At 40.5% G+C, this 16,432-nt stretch overlaps 2 protein-coding genes across 2 annotated transcripts in view; one reads left to right on the top strand and one right to left on the bottom strand.

Moving 5' to 3' along the window:
- The window catches only part of HSD17B7 (hydroxysteroid 17-beta dehydrogenase 7), a 23,938-nt gene extending 21,538 nt beyond the window's left edge, over positions 1 to 2,400 (top strand). The window contains exon 9 of the mRNA XM_018573281.1: positions 2,281 to 2,400. Coding sequence (XP_018428783.1) covers positions 2,281 to 2,367 — 87 coding nt within the window. The 3' untranslated portion in view covers positions 2,368 to 2,400. The remainder of the gene's footprint in view (positions 1 to 2,280) is intronic.
- A 7,122-nt stretch (positions 2,401 to 9,522) lies between these two features.
- Positions 9,523 to 15,283, bottom strand: CCDC190 (coiled-coil domain containing 190). Its single transcript, XM_018573278.1, has 3 exons — positions 15,094 to 15,283; positions 11,374 to 11,449; positions 9,523 to 10,108 (listed from the first exon to the last, which is right to left on the bottom strand). Exons 1-3 carry the CDS (start codon positions 15,281 to 15,283, stop codon positions 9,523 to 9,525), a joined length of 852 nt encoding a protein of 283 aa, XP_018428780.1.
- Between the last annotated feature and the right edge of the window lie 1,149 nt (positions 15,284 to 16,432).

Consider the following 16,432-nt stretch of genomic DNA (forward strand, 5'->3'; position numbering starts at 1 on the left):
CGGGTCGGCCGAACATGCTGAGCATGTTTGGCCGACCCGAAGCCACGTGAAGCAAGCCGATGTACGGCTGATTTCAGCCGATGTACGGCTGATTTCAGCCGATGTACGGCTGAAATCAGCCGTACCAGCCTTAGTGAATAGACCCCTTAATCTTTCTAATGAGGATACAGACAGCAGTAAAAACCTCACAGTGACCCAGAAGAAGAGGTGGACGCCCCTCGTCTGCATGTCTAACAAGAGCCCACTTCCTGTAATGTATGTACAGAACTACGAACCAGACCCAAAAAGGCAGGCACTCCTCGGCGGCACAAGCGCGGTAGCATTACAACTACTGAAATGCTGTGTGGTACACTTTGGCTGCAGCCTGGGACCCCCTGTACAGTAATAGCCTCCGTTTGTAAGTAGGGGTCGCATGTAAGTCGGATGTTTGTAACTTGGGGACTGCCTGTATATGTGTGTTTTTTTAAAAATCTTTTACTATAGTATTGTATCTACCATTAAAGCCAAATATTGTAGTGTTTATCCTTTCGAACTGATCATTGGAGCATCTTCGTTGTCAACTGTCCTTGATTTACAAGCATAGTTTTTTGTTGTTTTTTTAGATTAGTATGGGAAATTATAGATTACACCCATGAAAATGTCCTATTGCTCAACACTTGAATAGCACTGCAACTACAGTTCTTGGAATGATTTTTTACTTTTTGTAACAATGAAACTGTGTAGTGTACTAGCAACACCTTCATGATCACATCAGGTGATCCATGTTGTTTTAGGCCACCAAAGCCCCCACCTGCCCCTTCATCAAGAAAGTAAATTGTCATACAAATCTCAGATGCTGACCTGACCTGCACTGCCAGACTTGTGTTCAGTGTTTGTGGCTAGGTACTTGGACTGTAGTGCTCACAAACAAGCGCCTAGCAATTACAAGTAAAAGTAATGGAAGGTGCCACCCTACCTGTTAAAATGGGAATGGGATCTTCAGGTGACCTTTACTCCAGAACAGGGGAATGACATCGTGTTCTTCTTACACCGAGCTTCCATGGCCTGCAGGATGCAAGAAGCTAACTTTAAACTTCTAAAGAGATGGTATAGTGTCGCCTCTGTTCTCCACAAGATATACCCTCAGGTTTCTGATCTATGCTGGAGATGCTGAGAAGAGAGAGGTACCCTTCTTTGTGTTTTTTTGTCTTGCACTAAGTTGAGAGATTTCTGGAACAGGGTTAGGGTGCTGACCAAGAGACTTACGGGGATGGATCTGGGAGATGACTTATCACCTGCACCATTCAGGTCTCTTGAGGAACAAACACAAGAAATCTCTTTTAGTCCTTTTACTCAATGCGGCCAAAATGTGTATTCTGGTGCTCTGGAAAAGCTCCTCCCCTCCCTCACAGGGACTGTGGTACACTAAGATTCGCAATATTGAGAGAATAGAGTGCCTCACAGCCACACTGAAGCACAGGGTGGACAAATTACACAAGACCTGGTTCTATTGGCTAGGATTCTCTTTTTCTCTGGAGTTCTGTGCTGTCATGACATCCCATGGTGTCATGACAGCAGGAATGCTGAATGAGCATGCCTTGAGTTCGGGATGTGGTCTTCCCTGCCCTCCCGCTTGATCTGTTGTAGTTTTATTTTTTTTATATATTTTTTTTTCTTTCATTTTACTTCCCTGCCTGATATTTTATTTACCCCGCCTTTGAGTACTCAACTACAATATTCCTTCTTGCTTTGATATAGTTATTTTGCACCCTCCCTTCCTTTTCCTGTTTATTCATCCCGCCGCTTCTCCTACTCAGACTCCCTTCCCTCTCGTTTTCGACTTCATTGTCTTTCTTTAGTCCTTTTGGAAAATGTAAATGCAGAGCAGATTCACCATTTTTATTATTTTATGTTCGTTCATGTTCCTTGGGAGATTAGTTTTTTCATAGTAATTTTGCTATGCAACAACCACTATGCTATTACGTAATGGAACAACCTCATACTTTGTTATCCTGTTGCTTCATCTGTCTCTGTGAGTGGTTAAATATATAAAGATATTACAAAAAAAAGTAATTGCAGGTCTATCCCCCTGCTACAGTTATTGTTACACCATTTGCACCAACCCTTTGCTCAGGATTGCAATTGAAATCCTGCTTTCAGATATCTGCTTAAAAAAATCAGCGCTTTAAATGTGTTAAATTGTATTATGCAAAAGGATTTTACAACTTATAGCATGTAATTGTTAAAATTAATGACAACACCACCTCCTACAATCTAACAGTGACATTTATTTCCTAACAGATGGACCTTGATGTGGCAAGCAGTGACTTGTTTTATAAAAAGCTTCTAGAGTTGGAAAAGCACATTCGAAGCACGTTAAAGTTATAATAGGAAATGCATGAAAGCAAGTAAAATCAAGACTCTCCACACCTTAATTTTTTTGGATTTTATGCTTAATTCATTATCTACCAATGTCCATAATCTTGTCAAATAAATTATGTTTTTAAAAACATGGGCTCCTCACTGTTAGTTCTCTTTCTAAGAAGGAACTGGAAGGTGCATTGTGTTGCCAATTTAGAATGGGGGGTGCATTGTGATGTGCGATAGTGTGCTCTAAACACACAGATACCATGACTTTAGCGCAAAGCAGCAGTGTGTCCAAAAATGTATTATTAAACAAAAATGACACTGTATAAATAATATTTATTTCAATTGTGCATGATCCAGAATAACGTGCAGCTTATTGAAACAGGTAGTTCAGAGGAGGCCTCCAATGGGAAAATGATTTACAGACATTTAATAGCTCCTTTATATAAAACGCATTTTACATAGTCTGCCTTTATAGACCTGCTAAAAAACAGCCAAGCACATACAGTATATTTACTATTAAAAACACCAAGAGGAGAGTCAGGGGCGTAACTAGTGACCTCAGAGCCCTGGTGCAAGAATCCCGGTGCAAAAGATCAAATTGGGTGCAGGTTTGTCAGGAGGAAGCTCAACCTCCCTTAAAGGCACAGGGACCCCTTTTGCCACATGTGCTCCAAGATGTTAGGACCGCACTGTATAGAGGTGCCTTGACGCGGCTGTCACATTTTCTGCTGTTGTACTGTATTAAGCCCTTCCATGTACACCTTGCTGTAAAGCTGATAACGAATTGATGAGTGTGTTTGCCATTTGTTTTGTTTCACTGATTTGGTGCAGTGACGCATGAGGGGCCTCAGCTGCCGTTGTGATGTGCGGGGTCCCTTGTGCATCCCTGTGCCTTCAATGGAGGTTGGGCTTCCTCCTGACAAACCTGCACCCAATTTGATCTTTTGCCACATGTGCTCCAAGATGGAGACTCTGATAGTTTGGAGTTAGGAACGCACTATATAGAGGTGCCTTGGCGTGGCTGTGCAGCTTTCACATTTTCTGCAGAAGACGTGTATCTAAACCTCTGTTTTTAACCTTAGCGGTGAGAAAAGTTTTTTTGCATGCTGGCTGGTGAGTGTGCTGGGAAACTTTTTGCTGACTACCACTCCAGCCCCCACTAGAACAGGCCTCTCTCCAGGGCACACTGATTCTGCAGATACACTGCAGTCAGCTGTACAAACAGAGGGGGAACCACCGACATTGAACGTTTACACCTGTGCAAGCCTGCAGCTCCTCTTTCCTTACTCTCACTGGCCAGTTGCAGGGGTTGAGAGATGATATGGAGATTATGCGGCAGAAAACGAGAGAACGTGCAACTCTGGTTCACAGAGATATGCAGGTGGCTCACTCTGTGCTATCCTCTCGCATCGAGGATATGGAAAACAGATTCAGGAGAAATACTGTCTGCATTCTGGGAATACCTGAGAGGGTTGAGGGGAAGGATCCCAATGCATTAATAGGGGCATGGCTTATAGTACTTATAGACACTTTTGGTAAGGACTCCTTTACCTCACTCTTTGCTGTGGAGAGAGTCACTATATTCCTACCTGACCCTTACCCCCTGGTAATTCCCGAGATCGTTTCTACTGAAACTTCTCAATTACAAAGATCGTTATATTCTTCTGACTAAAGCATGCTTACATGGTCATATAACGAACAATGGATCCAAGATTTCCTTTTGCCTTGACTGCTCAGCTGAAGTTCAAAAACAGCACACTAAATATACAGTTGTTAAACAACGCCTTCAATCTCTCCATACGCCATGCTATACCCGGCCCGGCTACGAGTACTTGCTGCAGGGCAAACTCACTTTTTTTATACTTCTGGAGCTGCAGCCTCTTGGTTGGATCGTAATGAGCAGCATCCGTTGACATCCTAGGCAATTAGACCTATTGGATGATCCCCAAACTAGTTTCCTGCGTGGCTCTACCTGCATGTTTTTACTGGGTTTTTTTGTCTGTGGTTTTCCCCCTTTTTTTCTCCTGTTGGAGAGTTCTGCGTGGATTGTTTGCTTTCTGGCACTGTCAAGAACTCTCCTGGATACTTGTGCTCAGCAGACAACATGGTTGAACTTCTTTCCGAGGCACATCTATATAGTGACTTTGTGGATGAACCCATGCTTGCCCTTGCTGGGATGTTTGAGATATCTATGTATGATTATTTCGCCATTACTGATTTGATTACCCCTATGGCTACAATTAGTATAATTTCTTGGAATGTATGGGGGTTGAGGATCCCACGAAGAAACAAGCAGTATTCAGTACGCACCTAACCAACGATACTGTTAATTGCTTATCACAGGGCAAGTTCCCCATTAGGTTCCATATTCCTCTTATGCGTAGGGGGTTAGTATTCTGATTTTTCCTAACATCCAGTTTGGTCATTTTATATTGCTCTATTGTACGCTTAATGGTCTTTGTTGGATATTACCCAGTGTCTATATCCCTCCACTATATTCTGCCAAGGTGCTTTGCTCCCTCTCTCATTTTATGGCCACTTACACAGGTATACTTGTACTAGTAATGGGGAGATTTTAATAATGTTTTAAACCCAATAACGGACAGGTTTAATTTGGCATCTTCTGGGGACACATCATCTGAAACTCCTTTCTGCAGACTGAGAGGTAGGTATATTTGATATATGGAGACTACAACATCCAGCTGTACGTCAATATTCTTGTTGCTCTTCCACCTTCCATTCCCTCTCCTGCATTGATTTGGCTCTTTGCACTGAACATAAGCTTCTATTTGTTTCCAAATCTCCAGAGGCTTCTCGGACCATTCACCCATGGAGATATCCCTTGTGAAGAAATGCCCCTTACCTAGGAGTCCCTGGAAGGTCAACCCCTCATGGCTTCTCATGCTGCCCAAGGAGAACGATCTCGCTCTCCAGCTTAACAACTTCTTTAATGACAACCATTTATCAGCCTCTCGGGTAGTGATTTGGGATGTCATGAAGGCATGCCTAAGAGTGCTCTTATTAACAACATTACCTTTCTGAAGAATAAAATCTCATGAGTGGGAACAGAGTGTGATATCTGAGGTGACCGTTGCAGAGACAGACTATGTTGTTGATTCCTCCCCAGCCCATTTACGGTGGTGGAAGGATGCTCAATTGATGTATAAAAGGGAAAAAGTAAATGTTTCTTTTCTTCTCTGAGTAACTTTGAAGAGGGGAAAAGTGTGGGTCACCTTCTTGCTGTTGTTGCAGGATTACAACGGGGTTCCAGTCATATTAGTTCTATTTACTCTTCAGATGGGACACTTCCCACAGACCCTGCAGCCATCATGCATGTCTTTAGGGAATTTTATGTGGATATATATTAGGGATGCACCGATACTAGTATCGGTATCAGTGCCAATATCGAGTATTTGGGCGAGTACTTTTACTCGCCCAAATGCTCTGATACCTTCCCTGATACTGGAACTTCTGATCAAAGGAAGGCTTCCTCTGACCAGCAGTGCCATAGAGGAACATGGAGTCAGCTTCCTGGGCAATCAGGAAGCTGGGCAGCGAGGAATGGTCCGCCTTCCTGATTGGCCGGGAAGCCAGCTTCCCGGCCAATCAGCATGGAGCTGGCTTCCCAGCCAATCAGGAAACCAGGAGGCGGATCATGACTCGCTGCCCAGCATCCTGATTGGCCGGGAAGCCGACTCGATGCTGATTGGCTAGGAAGCTGGTTTTCCCGGGCCAATCACAATCGTGCCAACCAAACAACATAGAGCTGGCTTCCCGAGCAATCAGGAAGCCAGGCAGCATGTCAGTACTCGCCGCCTGGCTTCCTGATTGCCCGGGAAGCCGGCTCAATGCCAGGGGAAGCACAGCTGTCAGTACTCGGTATCGGCGAGTACCGAAAACAAAATATCGGTACTTGATACCGAAAAACCGGTATTGGTGCATTCCTAATATATACTTCTAAAACATTGTACTCTCCGGAGGACCTTACCAGTTTTATTGATTCCTTGCATATTCCTAAGCTTGAGGAGGCTGACAGAAATGTACTAAATGCTCCCCTTTCTATAGACCGCCGTTTCTGATACTTCCACTAATAAGGCCCCTGGGATTGACGGCATACCATCTTACCATATACCACTACTTATACAGAACTGGCTAAACTAACAGATTCTGAGCCCTGGTTCTATAGGGATATACTGTATGCTATCTACCACAATTATTTGATGGAGGAGTTTCTTAAATCCTTTCAAATGCTGCAGAAGTTCAACCTTCCGCATACACACTTTTATGAATATTTACAACTATGTCATGCTATTTTAGCACAGGGTAAACTCAAGTCCCTTGTTTTACTAAGGCACCTCTCATAGCCCTGATTGCGCAGTCAGTTGTAAAGAAGGGCCTTATGTCTTCTCTTTATGAATATTTACTATCTGCATGGTTACCGACCCCGACAACTACCATGCAGGAGAGGCTGAGAGAAGGATTTGTGAACTCTCTCGGACAATTCGTGGCAGACTTTATTGTAAAATAAAAAAGAATGACATATTAAAAACTCAACAGCGCTAATTTTAAACAAACAATAAATGTACATAAGGCTGATTTTCACATATACCAAACGTGCTGCAAAATCAATCATAAATGACGAAAATTCCTTTTCGTGAACATAAGTTGATCCTGTGTGAATCAAAGTGAACGAATAAATGTTTAATTCTAGTGTTAACTCCTGAACACCTATGTTCCTCTTCCCAGCTGGAGCTGGGAAGAGGAACATAGGTGTTCAGGAGTCAGGAGGACTCCACCCAGACGTCAGTGGGGAGCCAGGTGGCTGTGTGTGCTAGAGGTACAGGAAGACAGTCGAGGAGGCTGAGAAAGCCGTTCACACATGGAGTATGTGTGACAACCTGGAGTTGAAACGGGTGCTTTGTATCTGGAGAACCGACAGCAGAGAAGGTGCGGGTAATTAACACCGGACCAATCTACTTCCGACAAATACAACGTTTGGGGCTGTCTGTTACAGTCGGAAACCAGGGGTGAGTACTCTTAGGGGATATGTATTGACTTCAATGCACTCCTCAGAATAAAGTGTATTAACGAATACTGAAAATAAGTCGCTACACACATCTTTTCACTTGGATCGGATTGAATTAGCACAGAGACTTTTTGTTTGTTTCAAAAGACTTTCTTTATTGGGATTTTTCACAATTAATCCACAGAAACTATACAATTTTCATTAATTTATTTATATACTTTTACAAAGTCACTTCACTTACAGTTTTTTATGAAACACTAGAATCAAACATTTATTCATTCACTTTGATTCACACAGGATCAACTTATGTTCACGAAAAGGAATTTTTGTCATTTATGATTGATTTTGCAGCACGTTTGGTATATGTGAAAATCAGCCTTATGTACATTTATTGTTTGTTTAAAATTAGCGCTGTTGAGTTTTTAATATTTCATTCACTAGACCTCTAGGGGTCTATATCACAGCAGCTTTTTGATTAGTATTGGTCAACACATTTACGATTAGTTATTCTGTAGATTAGCGCTGCCCATTTAATTAAAACACTTTATTGGAAAATACTACCTTAGTCTCCCTCTCACCTACACAATGCTTGACTCGGCTATATATTTTGCATAGGGTATATCATACTCCTCAGAAATTGTAATCCGGGCGAAGTAGGGATTTGGAGGCATGTCCTAGGTGTTGGGGGACTCCTGCTGACCTATTACAAATGTTGTGGAGGTGCCCCAAACTATTCCGGTATTTGGAAATTTTGTTTCCACTATTAATAATGCATATCACACCAACATATCTCTTGATCCTTTAGTTTGTTTATTGGGTCTCAATAATAAGGATTTTTATACCAAAGAGTTAATGGCCTGGGTTTGCAGACTTTTATTTGTTGTTAGGAAGCTGGTGGCATTGAAATGGACATCTCACAAACCACCCACTATTACTGAATAGTGTAGTAATGTTAATTTGCTCCTAACTAGGGAAATATTGGTGTACCAGCATGTAGGGGACTCTCAAACATTTTTTACACAATGGAATATGTGGCTTTCCACTCCTGGATTGGCTCCATCTGACTTACTAATGCAGCATCATTTTCGGGTTAATTACCATCTTTTCCTAAACTTCTTTGTGGCGTGATGCATTTCCTGAGATAATGAGAGTGAGAAGAGCCAGCGTGCGTTATTTTAATTTTTATGTTTCAAGATACTGAATTTAGTTTGTATTTACTGTCTATTCACCACCTTCGTACATGATATGTCTTATTCCTACTATGCCTGCTTGTATGTACATCGGTTCATATAGATGCAGCCCTCTTTGTCCTGGTGACCACTGTCACTGAGACAGAAGAGGATGGGAAATTCTAAAACTTTGAGTTGTCACCTAAGCAAGATGTGAGGGAAAATTCTCCTATTCTCCTGTTACTATGAAAACTCACAAAAATGAGAATTCTGTTTAGTTTGGAGATGTACTCTCATTTTCTGTTATGTCTCCAGGACAGGAAGTAAAGGGAAATTTCCCCAGCAGGACAGTGACAGCAAAAAAAAACCTGATGGGGTTTTAACCATTCCCTACTCTAAAACCAAAAATAACTTTTTGGTTTTATATACACTCTAAAATGATTTAAACTTGTTTAAACATAGCCTAGTGCAAGAGAAATGTTATGCAACTGTGCAAATAATCAAGGCTAAAAAGAAGAATATTCTCTGCCATGGTATGAGAAGTTAAAATTTAAAACTACTAAAAATGTGTACATTACATGTTAGAGTCATCAGTAGTGTTATGACATTTTCATCAAGGCTTTATGCAGTAGTGACGGTTTATTAAATATCATAAATTCATAATAATTTTGGGTCATTTTTGAAGCTGTAAATGCAATATTTTTATTCAATGTTTATTAATGTTTGCTAGTTTGCATCCATGAATTGCTTTATCATTTCAAATACTTGTCTAGTAGAAATCAAATTTTTTTCGATCAGTACAGGGTCAAATGGCTCACAAGTAGAGAAAAAAGTGAAAAAGTTTAAAATTATAATAGAAATAAAAAGTGGAGCTTATTCGCCTAGATTGCATTAGGCATTATTTGCGAAAAGAATTCTTGCTACGACTCGTTGTGCCAGAATGTGTTATAACACCACATTGCTACTTATGCTTAATGTTTATTTGTCATTATTGTTGTTTCTTTGGAAAATTTCCGCAACACTGAGCTCTTTTTCTGAATCTGGCTTTACTTTATGGCGAATATATCTGGCATGTTTCGCTTCTTCCAAGGACTCCATAAAGTCAGGCATTGTGTGCTGGGTGCGGAGTACTCCATCAGGAGCATAGATTTCCTCATCAAATAATGGCTTGTCCTTGAAAAGGGAACTTCTTCGCCTCATATACTGTGGACCTAAGGCTGGGGGTTTCATTGCCACATCTTCATTTAAAGACTTCACCACTGAGGGAAGTGTTTTATCGTCTGAATCGATGGGAAGCTCAGAAGATTTGCCTTGCTTGCTATTACTTTTGCTGTTTGTGCTTTCCTTTACAGAGGAAATACTGGCATCAGGAGCCATTGAATCTGTTGTACTGGTACCAGAAACTGAATATTCAACTTCATTTCTCTGAACAACTTCAGAATCCTCTTTAGTATTTCTGCTGTTAACACCATCCATGAAGTCATTAATACGCATTTGAAGAGTCATTGATGAGCCAGATGCAATGACCTGCCCTTCTGGAAGAGATGTCGGTTGGTTTCTTGTTCTTACAAAAAAATAAAAAGAGTAGTAAATTAGATGTTTTATTATGCTAAATACCTACAGATTTAACAATTCTTTTTTTGGTTTTAATTGAGGGTATAACCCCTCCTACTTTTTTTTTGCTGGTGTCCTAGGAGGGTGGTCTCCAAACAAAGATATCACAACTCCCATTCCCATGTCGGATTCCTCTCTCTGAGAGCCTCCAGGTGAGCTCGTCCTCACTCTAACCTCCCTCAAACCAAAAAGAAAGTACAGCTCTCCATGGATCCACCAAATACTGTGTTTATTAGTGTGTTCTAACCCCAATCACACTAATTCTCCCTGTCATACAACAGCACACCTCTAACACATTTCACCCGTTTGGGCTTAATCATAGAGATAAGATGGATGCCTTTTCTCTAGGGTTGCACAGATACCAAGTACAGTACTCGGTACAAGTACAAGTACATGTACCGATACTTTTGAGCTCCAAGACTAGACTAGAGAAAAATTCAAAAGTTAGGAGGCAGCTGTCATTTGTAAGGAGCACACAGAGCTCCTGGGATTTGTACATCTCTGTTTTAATGTACGATTTTGTTTTTATAAATATAAATAAAGTGATGCACAGATACCAGTTTTGCGAGTACGAGTACTGGTACTTGCAGAGTACTTACAAGTACGAGTACTGATACATTTTTGTTTATTGTCATGTGACAGTTTTTCTAAAACAATACAGACTAATGATTTCAGGACAGTGGTGGAACACCAGAGCCAGGTCCCAGCTGCAACCTCTGCAACCCTGGTAGTTCTCATGAAAATGCCAAGTATCTGCACTGGTACTCGAAAAGTATCTGTGCATCCCTACTTTTCTCCATGAAAATTCTTCATATTGTTTGCTACTTTTCACATCCTCAGCTCCATCTAGTGGCATATCACGTTATGCCACTAGATGGAACTGAGGATCATAGGATATTAATACATCTTAGTAACAAGAGATAAAATTCCATGCAGGAGGGAATTAGCAAATAGATGTAACCATTGTTACTACAGGGATCCATTGGAGCAGAAGAGAAAATTGGCCAAGAACAGTAGAATTTGCATGTTCTCTCACAACAGCTGATTAATTCACACAGGACAAATGGACATGCAGTTTAGCTGAAAAAATAGCTATGCAAATTTTCCTGGGTGTTTGTTTGTTTTTTCGTTTTTTTATTTTACACTTAAGCAAATGATTGGGTTTTTTTTACCTTTACAGCTAGGCATGTTTTATATATCAAATATCATCCTTACCTTTCATCCTTAAATTGACTTCCTGTTTTATGGTTTTCTTTCACACTTGTGGGGCTTGTTGTTTTCCTAACCGTAGCTAAAAATACATATAGAGGAATAATTAATAGCTATCCTATAAAATGTTAATAATAATAGGACTGTTCTCTAAAAAATGGTGGGTGTGCATATAGCAGCAAATTAGATTCTAGCTCTCAGTGTCCAGTTTAATTAGACCAACTAGCTCTTGTCAGCAACACATCCTTTTTATTTAATTATTCTTGCCTCCAGAATAAATATGTGAGGCACAGTATTTTACTGATGGTCTTTCTCTAAGAGTATTAAAGGGTATTGCTAGTCAAACAAAAATGTAAATGTATGGGCATGTAGCATTTTAACTCCTTATATTGCCATAAGCATCCATTTCCTGCAACCCTTGGTTATGGGTCCATCATGAGCAGGCATTCTGAGCATGCAATTATGCAGTCCCGCTGCCTCTATTTAGATGTCCATACCCCTTCACTTATCAAAATTATATATCAGTGTCATTAAATCCTGTTTCCTGTTATCATATGTTATGGAGCAGCCCAGGCATTGCTTCTGCCTACTCCCATCCTGCTGTTTTATCTTTTATGCCAATGGAAACAACATGATCTCTTTAATCAACATATAGCAAGTACTCTATTGTGGTCTTAACACTCAGCATTACCTCAGATCAGATGCACTTCCTGTGACCCAATTACCAGCTTAAAAGGAGAACTATGAGGTTAAGGCTTTTCCCCATAGTTCTCCTTAGGGTAACGGGAGGACACAACTAGCGTCCTCCCGTCACCCTAGGCTCAGTATACCGCGAACTGTAGCTCACGGTATACTGAGACGCCGCAGTATACAGCGAGCTGCTGCTCGCGGTATACTGAAACGCCGCAGCTGAAGCGGATCCCGACAATTGTGCCGGGATCCACCCAGCTGCGTGACTGACAGCTGGCTCTGCCTATCTAGAGGCAGAGCCAGCTGTACCCGCCCCTCCCCCCTACGTTCCGCCAGTCAGCGCTGGCGGATCGGAGCGGGGAGGGGGGAATCCAGCCCATCCCCTGTCACGGCAGAGAGCCGTGACAGGATCGAGAGGTGAACGAACGCCGGTATGTGTTCGCTCACCTCACGATTTACTGAGCCGACCTGTGACAGTCTCATTGTCACAGGTCGGCTAGAACTATGAGGTGAGTGAAAAGCACTCACCTCATAGTTCTCCTTCAAGGGTTTTTGTATATGGGCACCAGAATTAGAAGCAAGAGGAATGCTGCTTCCAGGTGCTTCTGAATTGCTTTGACTTGTTTCTCAGTTGCTATGTGCATATAGGTTGTTTCTTTGATCTGCTGCAAGCTGCTTCCAGTTTCTTTTGCATTCATATTGACTTGTAAGAGAAAGAAAAGCATCTCCGATGCTAGCAGAATCCCATATACATATAGTCCTACTTAGGAATCCAAGTCCAAGTCTTTTAGGCAACTTTAGGCATTGCGTAAGCAATGATGCTAATAAATATGCAAATAAATACGCACACTATTGTAGTGTGTAAAAATAAACGTTTTTTATCTTTATTTTTCAGTTTTTTTCACTTGAAAAAGTTGTTCACATTTTCACCAATAAGGATTGGCCTTTTGCTGTGGACTGATTGTTTGGATATTAACGTTTGGATTTATTATCTTTACACATTTCACTGGTTAACAATAATTTATGTTTTGATTTGTTATAATAAGTGATGTTATAGTTTTACACAATATTTTTTTCACTTGTGGGGAATTTTTATATCTTTTTATATATATATATATATATATATTTATATTGCATATGCACATAATTGGAAGTTTTTTAGCGCTGTACAGTTTATTAATGATTGAGGCAATAGCCTTTGTGTAGCAGCTTTTAACCTCTATTGTTTCTTGACTGACTTCCATTAGCGCAGATTAATTGACTACCATACTGAAATTGTTGCATCTGATATGTGGATTTGTTTTATGATAGTCCACCGTCTTCAAGTTCTGCTTATAGCTGAGCTATGAATCACTATATATTTACTATTGTTTTCTTTGATATTGATTTAGTTTGTTATGTTCAGTATAGTATTATTCTGTATGATTTAAGACTTCTGCACCATTTACAATATGCCCCAGTACAGGAAATGTAGGGGTTATAAGCAGCTTAGCTGCACCCAACATTTTGCTTTGCTTTGCCAACTGAACTGCCAAAGAGGCCATTGGACTCCTAAGCCCGCAAGTTCCAATGTGTGCTGCAACACATTTACTGTATACAATACTATTAGATTTATTTTCTCCTACTGGTCAAACTCCCAACTCAAAGGGGACGATGTATAAATCATTCATCAAGACATAATTTGGCTAAATTCCATTTGCATGCCATTCTAGCCACTGGATGGAGCCGAGGCGCATAGGAACTTCCTATGCTCCTCCGCTCCATCTAGGGGTAAGGAAGGAGCCAGGCAGTCAGGAGGTCAGGCAGCCTCAGCAAGTGAAGCCATGTTCTTTCAATAGAAAACTGGCTTCCCAGGCAATCAGGAAGCCGAACGACGGGTCATGATCTACCGCCCGACTTTCTGATAATCAGGGGGACCGTTATCGGTACTCGTTATCAGCAAGTACCGGAAAAAAAATATTGGTACCCGTACTTGATAACGAAAAACTGGTATCGGTGCATCCTTAGTTTCAAGTGCCTTTCATTAAGGGAAATGATGCACGATTGACCACCATTGTAAAAGGACCTTTATCAAGGGAACAACAATATTACTGGCCTTCTGTGTGAATGGAGCTATTATCAGGGGTGTAGTATAGATAGTCTAACTTTGCCTTGACTGCTAACAAATCCTTCTCCTGTCTGGCCATTCACTAACTCTAACAAGACTAATCTCTGCAATTTATCATCAATGCTGATGCAGGACTTTCTCCTCTAACCACACTTCATATATTCTTTATCTCTCTGCCAATCCCTCCTTGTATTTTTAGTCAACCTAACAAAATTCAGAATACACTGCTTTGTCTTCAGGTTTCACAGAACTTTCCTATTTAATATAGAAGTAGACCCTTAACTACCACCTCCACTTCCATACAAATGTTCTCCATCCCTTTCATGGTTCTGAGATATCTTTCAGGCGGACCTCATTCACACTTGTCTTCCTATTAGACTTAACCCTATCTTTAATATACTTAGAGAGAAACCAACTCTTCAAAATAGCCAGCTGCAGCCACTGCTATTATCTTCATCTATTGCACCCAATGTTTTCCTGTAAACTTCTTTAGGTATGGCCCCATTTTTCCATTGTCATCTTTTAAAAAAAATAGTAAAATGACTGTAATCAGCAGCTGTGGGTTTATATGTAAGTTGTGATCTTCCATTATGACTATAGCGGTTGGTAAAATGTATGTAAACCCTTAAGCACAGCTCCAACAGGCATGTGCACCTGTACTGTTAATAAATGCCTTTAGCAGGTCAATGCTGTAGGACATGTCTAAAAGAAGATGAAGGCATAGCTTTATGTTTGTAATCCAGATCCTTATTTCGGTTAGGTTGGATGGTTTAACAAAATCCTAGTCAATCCAATATCATACCCTGTGCAACATCTTTTAAGTGCAGTAACAGAAAGTCCCAGAAATCAGATGTTATTGCCCTCTATTGCTTTTTGTACAGCACATATGTACTTTACATTTCTAGAATGCTATGATCCATAGATCCTACCTTGCCTGATTCTCATGAGATCCTTTTGCAATCGTTTTTGTTCTTTGGTCATGCTGTTTATGTGGTAACTTTGAGCTTCCTTTATCTCCTGGATCCCATTGTTAAGTCTGACCTCTGCTCTTTTAGCTCCACGCCTTTCTGCTTCCCATTGCTTATCCACATTGTTCCCAAGGAGCCTTGATCGGTTCATATTTAGAAGTACCTGAGAGAAATACACAAGGGAGCAGAAAAAAAACTGCATTGGTGGAATATTAATACAAATAAAGGGATAACTACATCACATCAAAACAGATGGATAAAACAGTCAGAAATATTTGCTGAGACGGTGTTCTGATTTGAAGGAGGTCTCAAAACTAAGAGAAAACTCTTCTCTAATCCTCTCCTCACATCTTCTATTGTTAACATGGAATATAACACCCTTTGCATTATGTTGAAAGATCTACTTCTGTACATGGCAACAAAAAACATCCACATTTGATTTTCTAACCTTAACTGGGCAATAGGATCAATCCACAAAGCTTAACGCAAGGTTAAGAATTTTATTTTCAGCCATGTGGATGTGTTGACCCTCTCTGTACTGTGCTGGCTCATTTCATTAAGATTTGTAAAGTAGATGTAAATACTGCCTGTCCTAACAAAGGGTTAAAGGATTACAACCCTCGCTTTTGCATTCAAATGATAATGAAGTGTATGAGAGAAACACAATCCTTAAATGTCAGCCCTAAGTCTATTAGGACAGAGCACTGTGAAGGTGCTGAAAAAAACCTGAATTTGGCCATGTTGCCTGCTGCAACAAAACTTCTAAAACGTAAGAAATATTTTTTTTTTATTATGTATCGTTATGCAGTGTGAATAGGAACACATAACAAACATATAGAGGGGTTTCCTCAAATTTGACTGCAAAAATGACAATACACTTTAAGATCGGAACTACATTTTCTCAAAACCTATTCAACTTTACTCTTTTAGATACTTACACTAGTTGCATTTACAAATTTGTTGTTTTTTTTGTTATCTGCATGGAAATAATTTAATGGTACATCTGTGTGAATCAACAGGTTCACTTTAATGCCTCCCTCCACAGCAGATAATATTTACACCTACCATTTTACCACTCTATTTAAAGCGAAGCTAAATCTTCCTACGCTTAACAGTGAAAGACACTGGCCCCTGTGTGTGTTGTATAGTAGCCACAGCTCCAAGCTCGCTCCTTTGATGGATTGCAATTTCCCGTTTGGTTTACTAATTTGTATTAAGATTGTAGTCCATTACAGGAGCAAGCTTGGAGAGGTGGCTACTTTACAACACAGACAGGAACCATGGGGAACAAAAGTAGCCA

This window comes from Nanorana parkeri, unplaced genomic scaffold, assembly GCF_000935625.1.
Source record: "Nanorana parkeri isolate BGI_ZX_2015 unplaced genomic scaffold, ASM93562v1 scaffold2313, whole genome shotgun sequence".
In the NCBI taxonomy this organism is placed as follows: Eukaryota; Metazoa; Chordata; class Amphibia; order Anura; family Dicroglossidae; genus Nanorana; species Nanorana parkeri.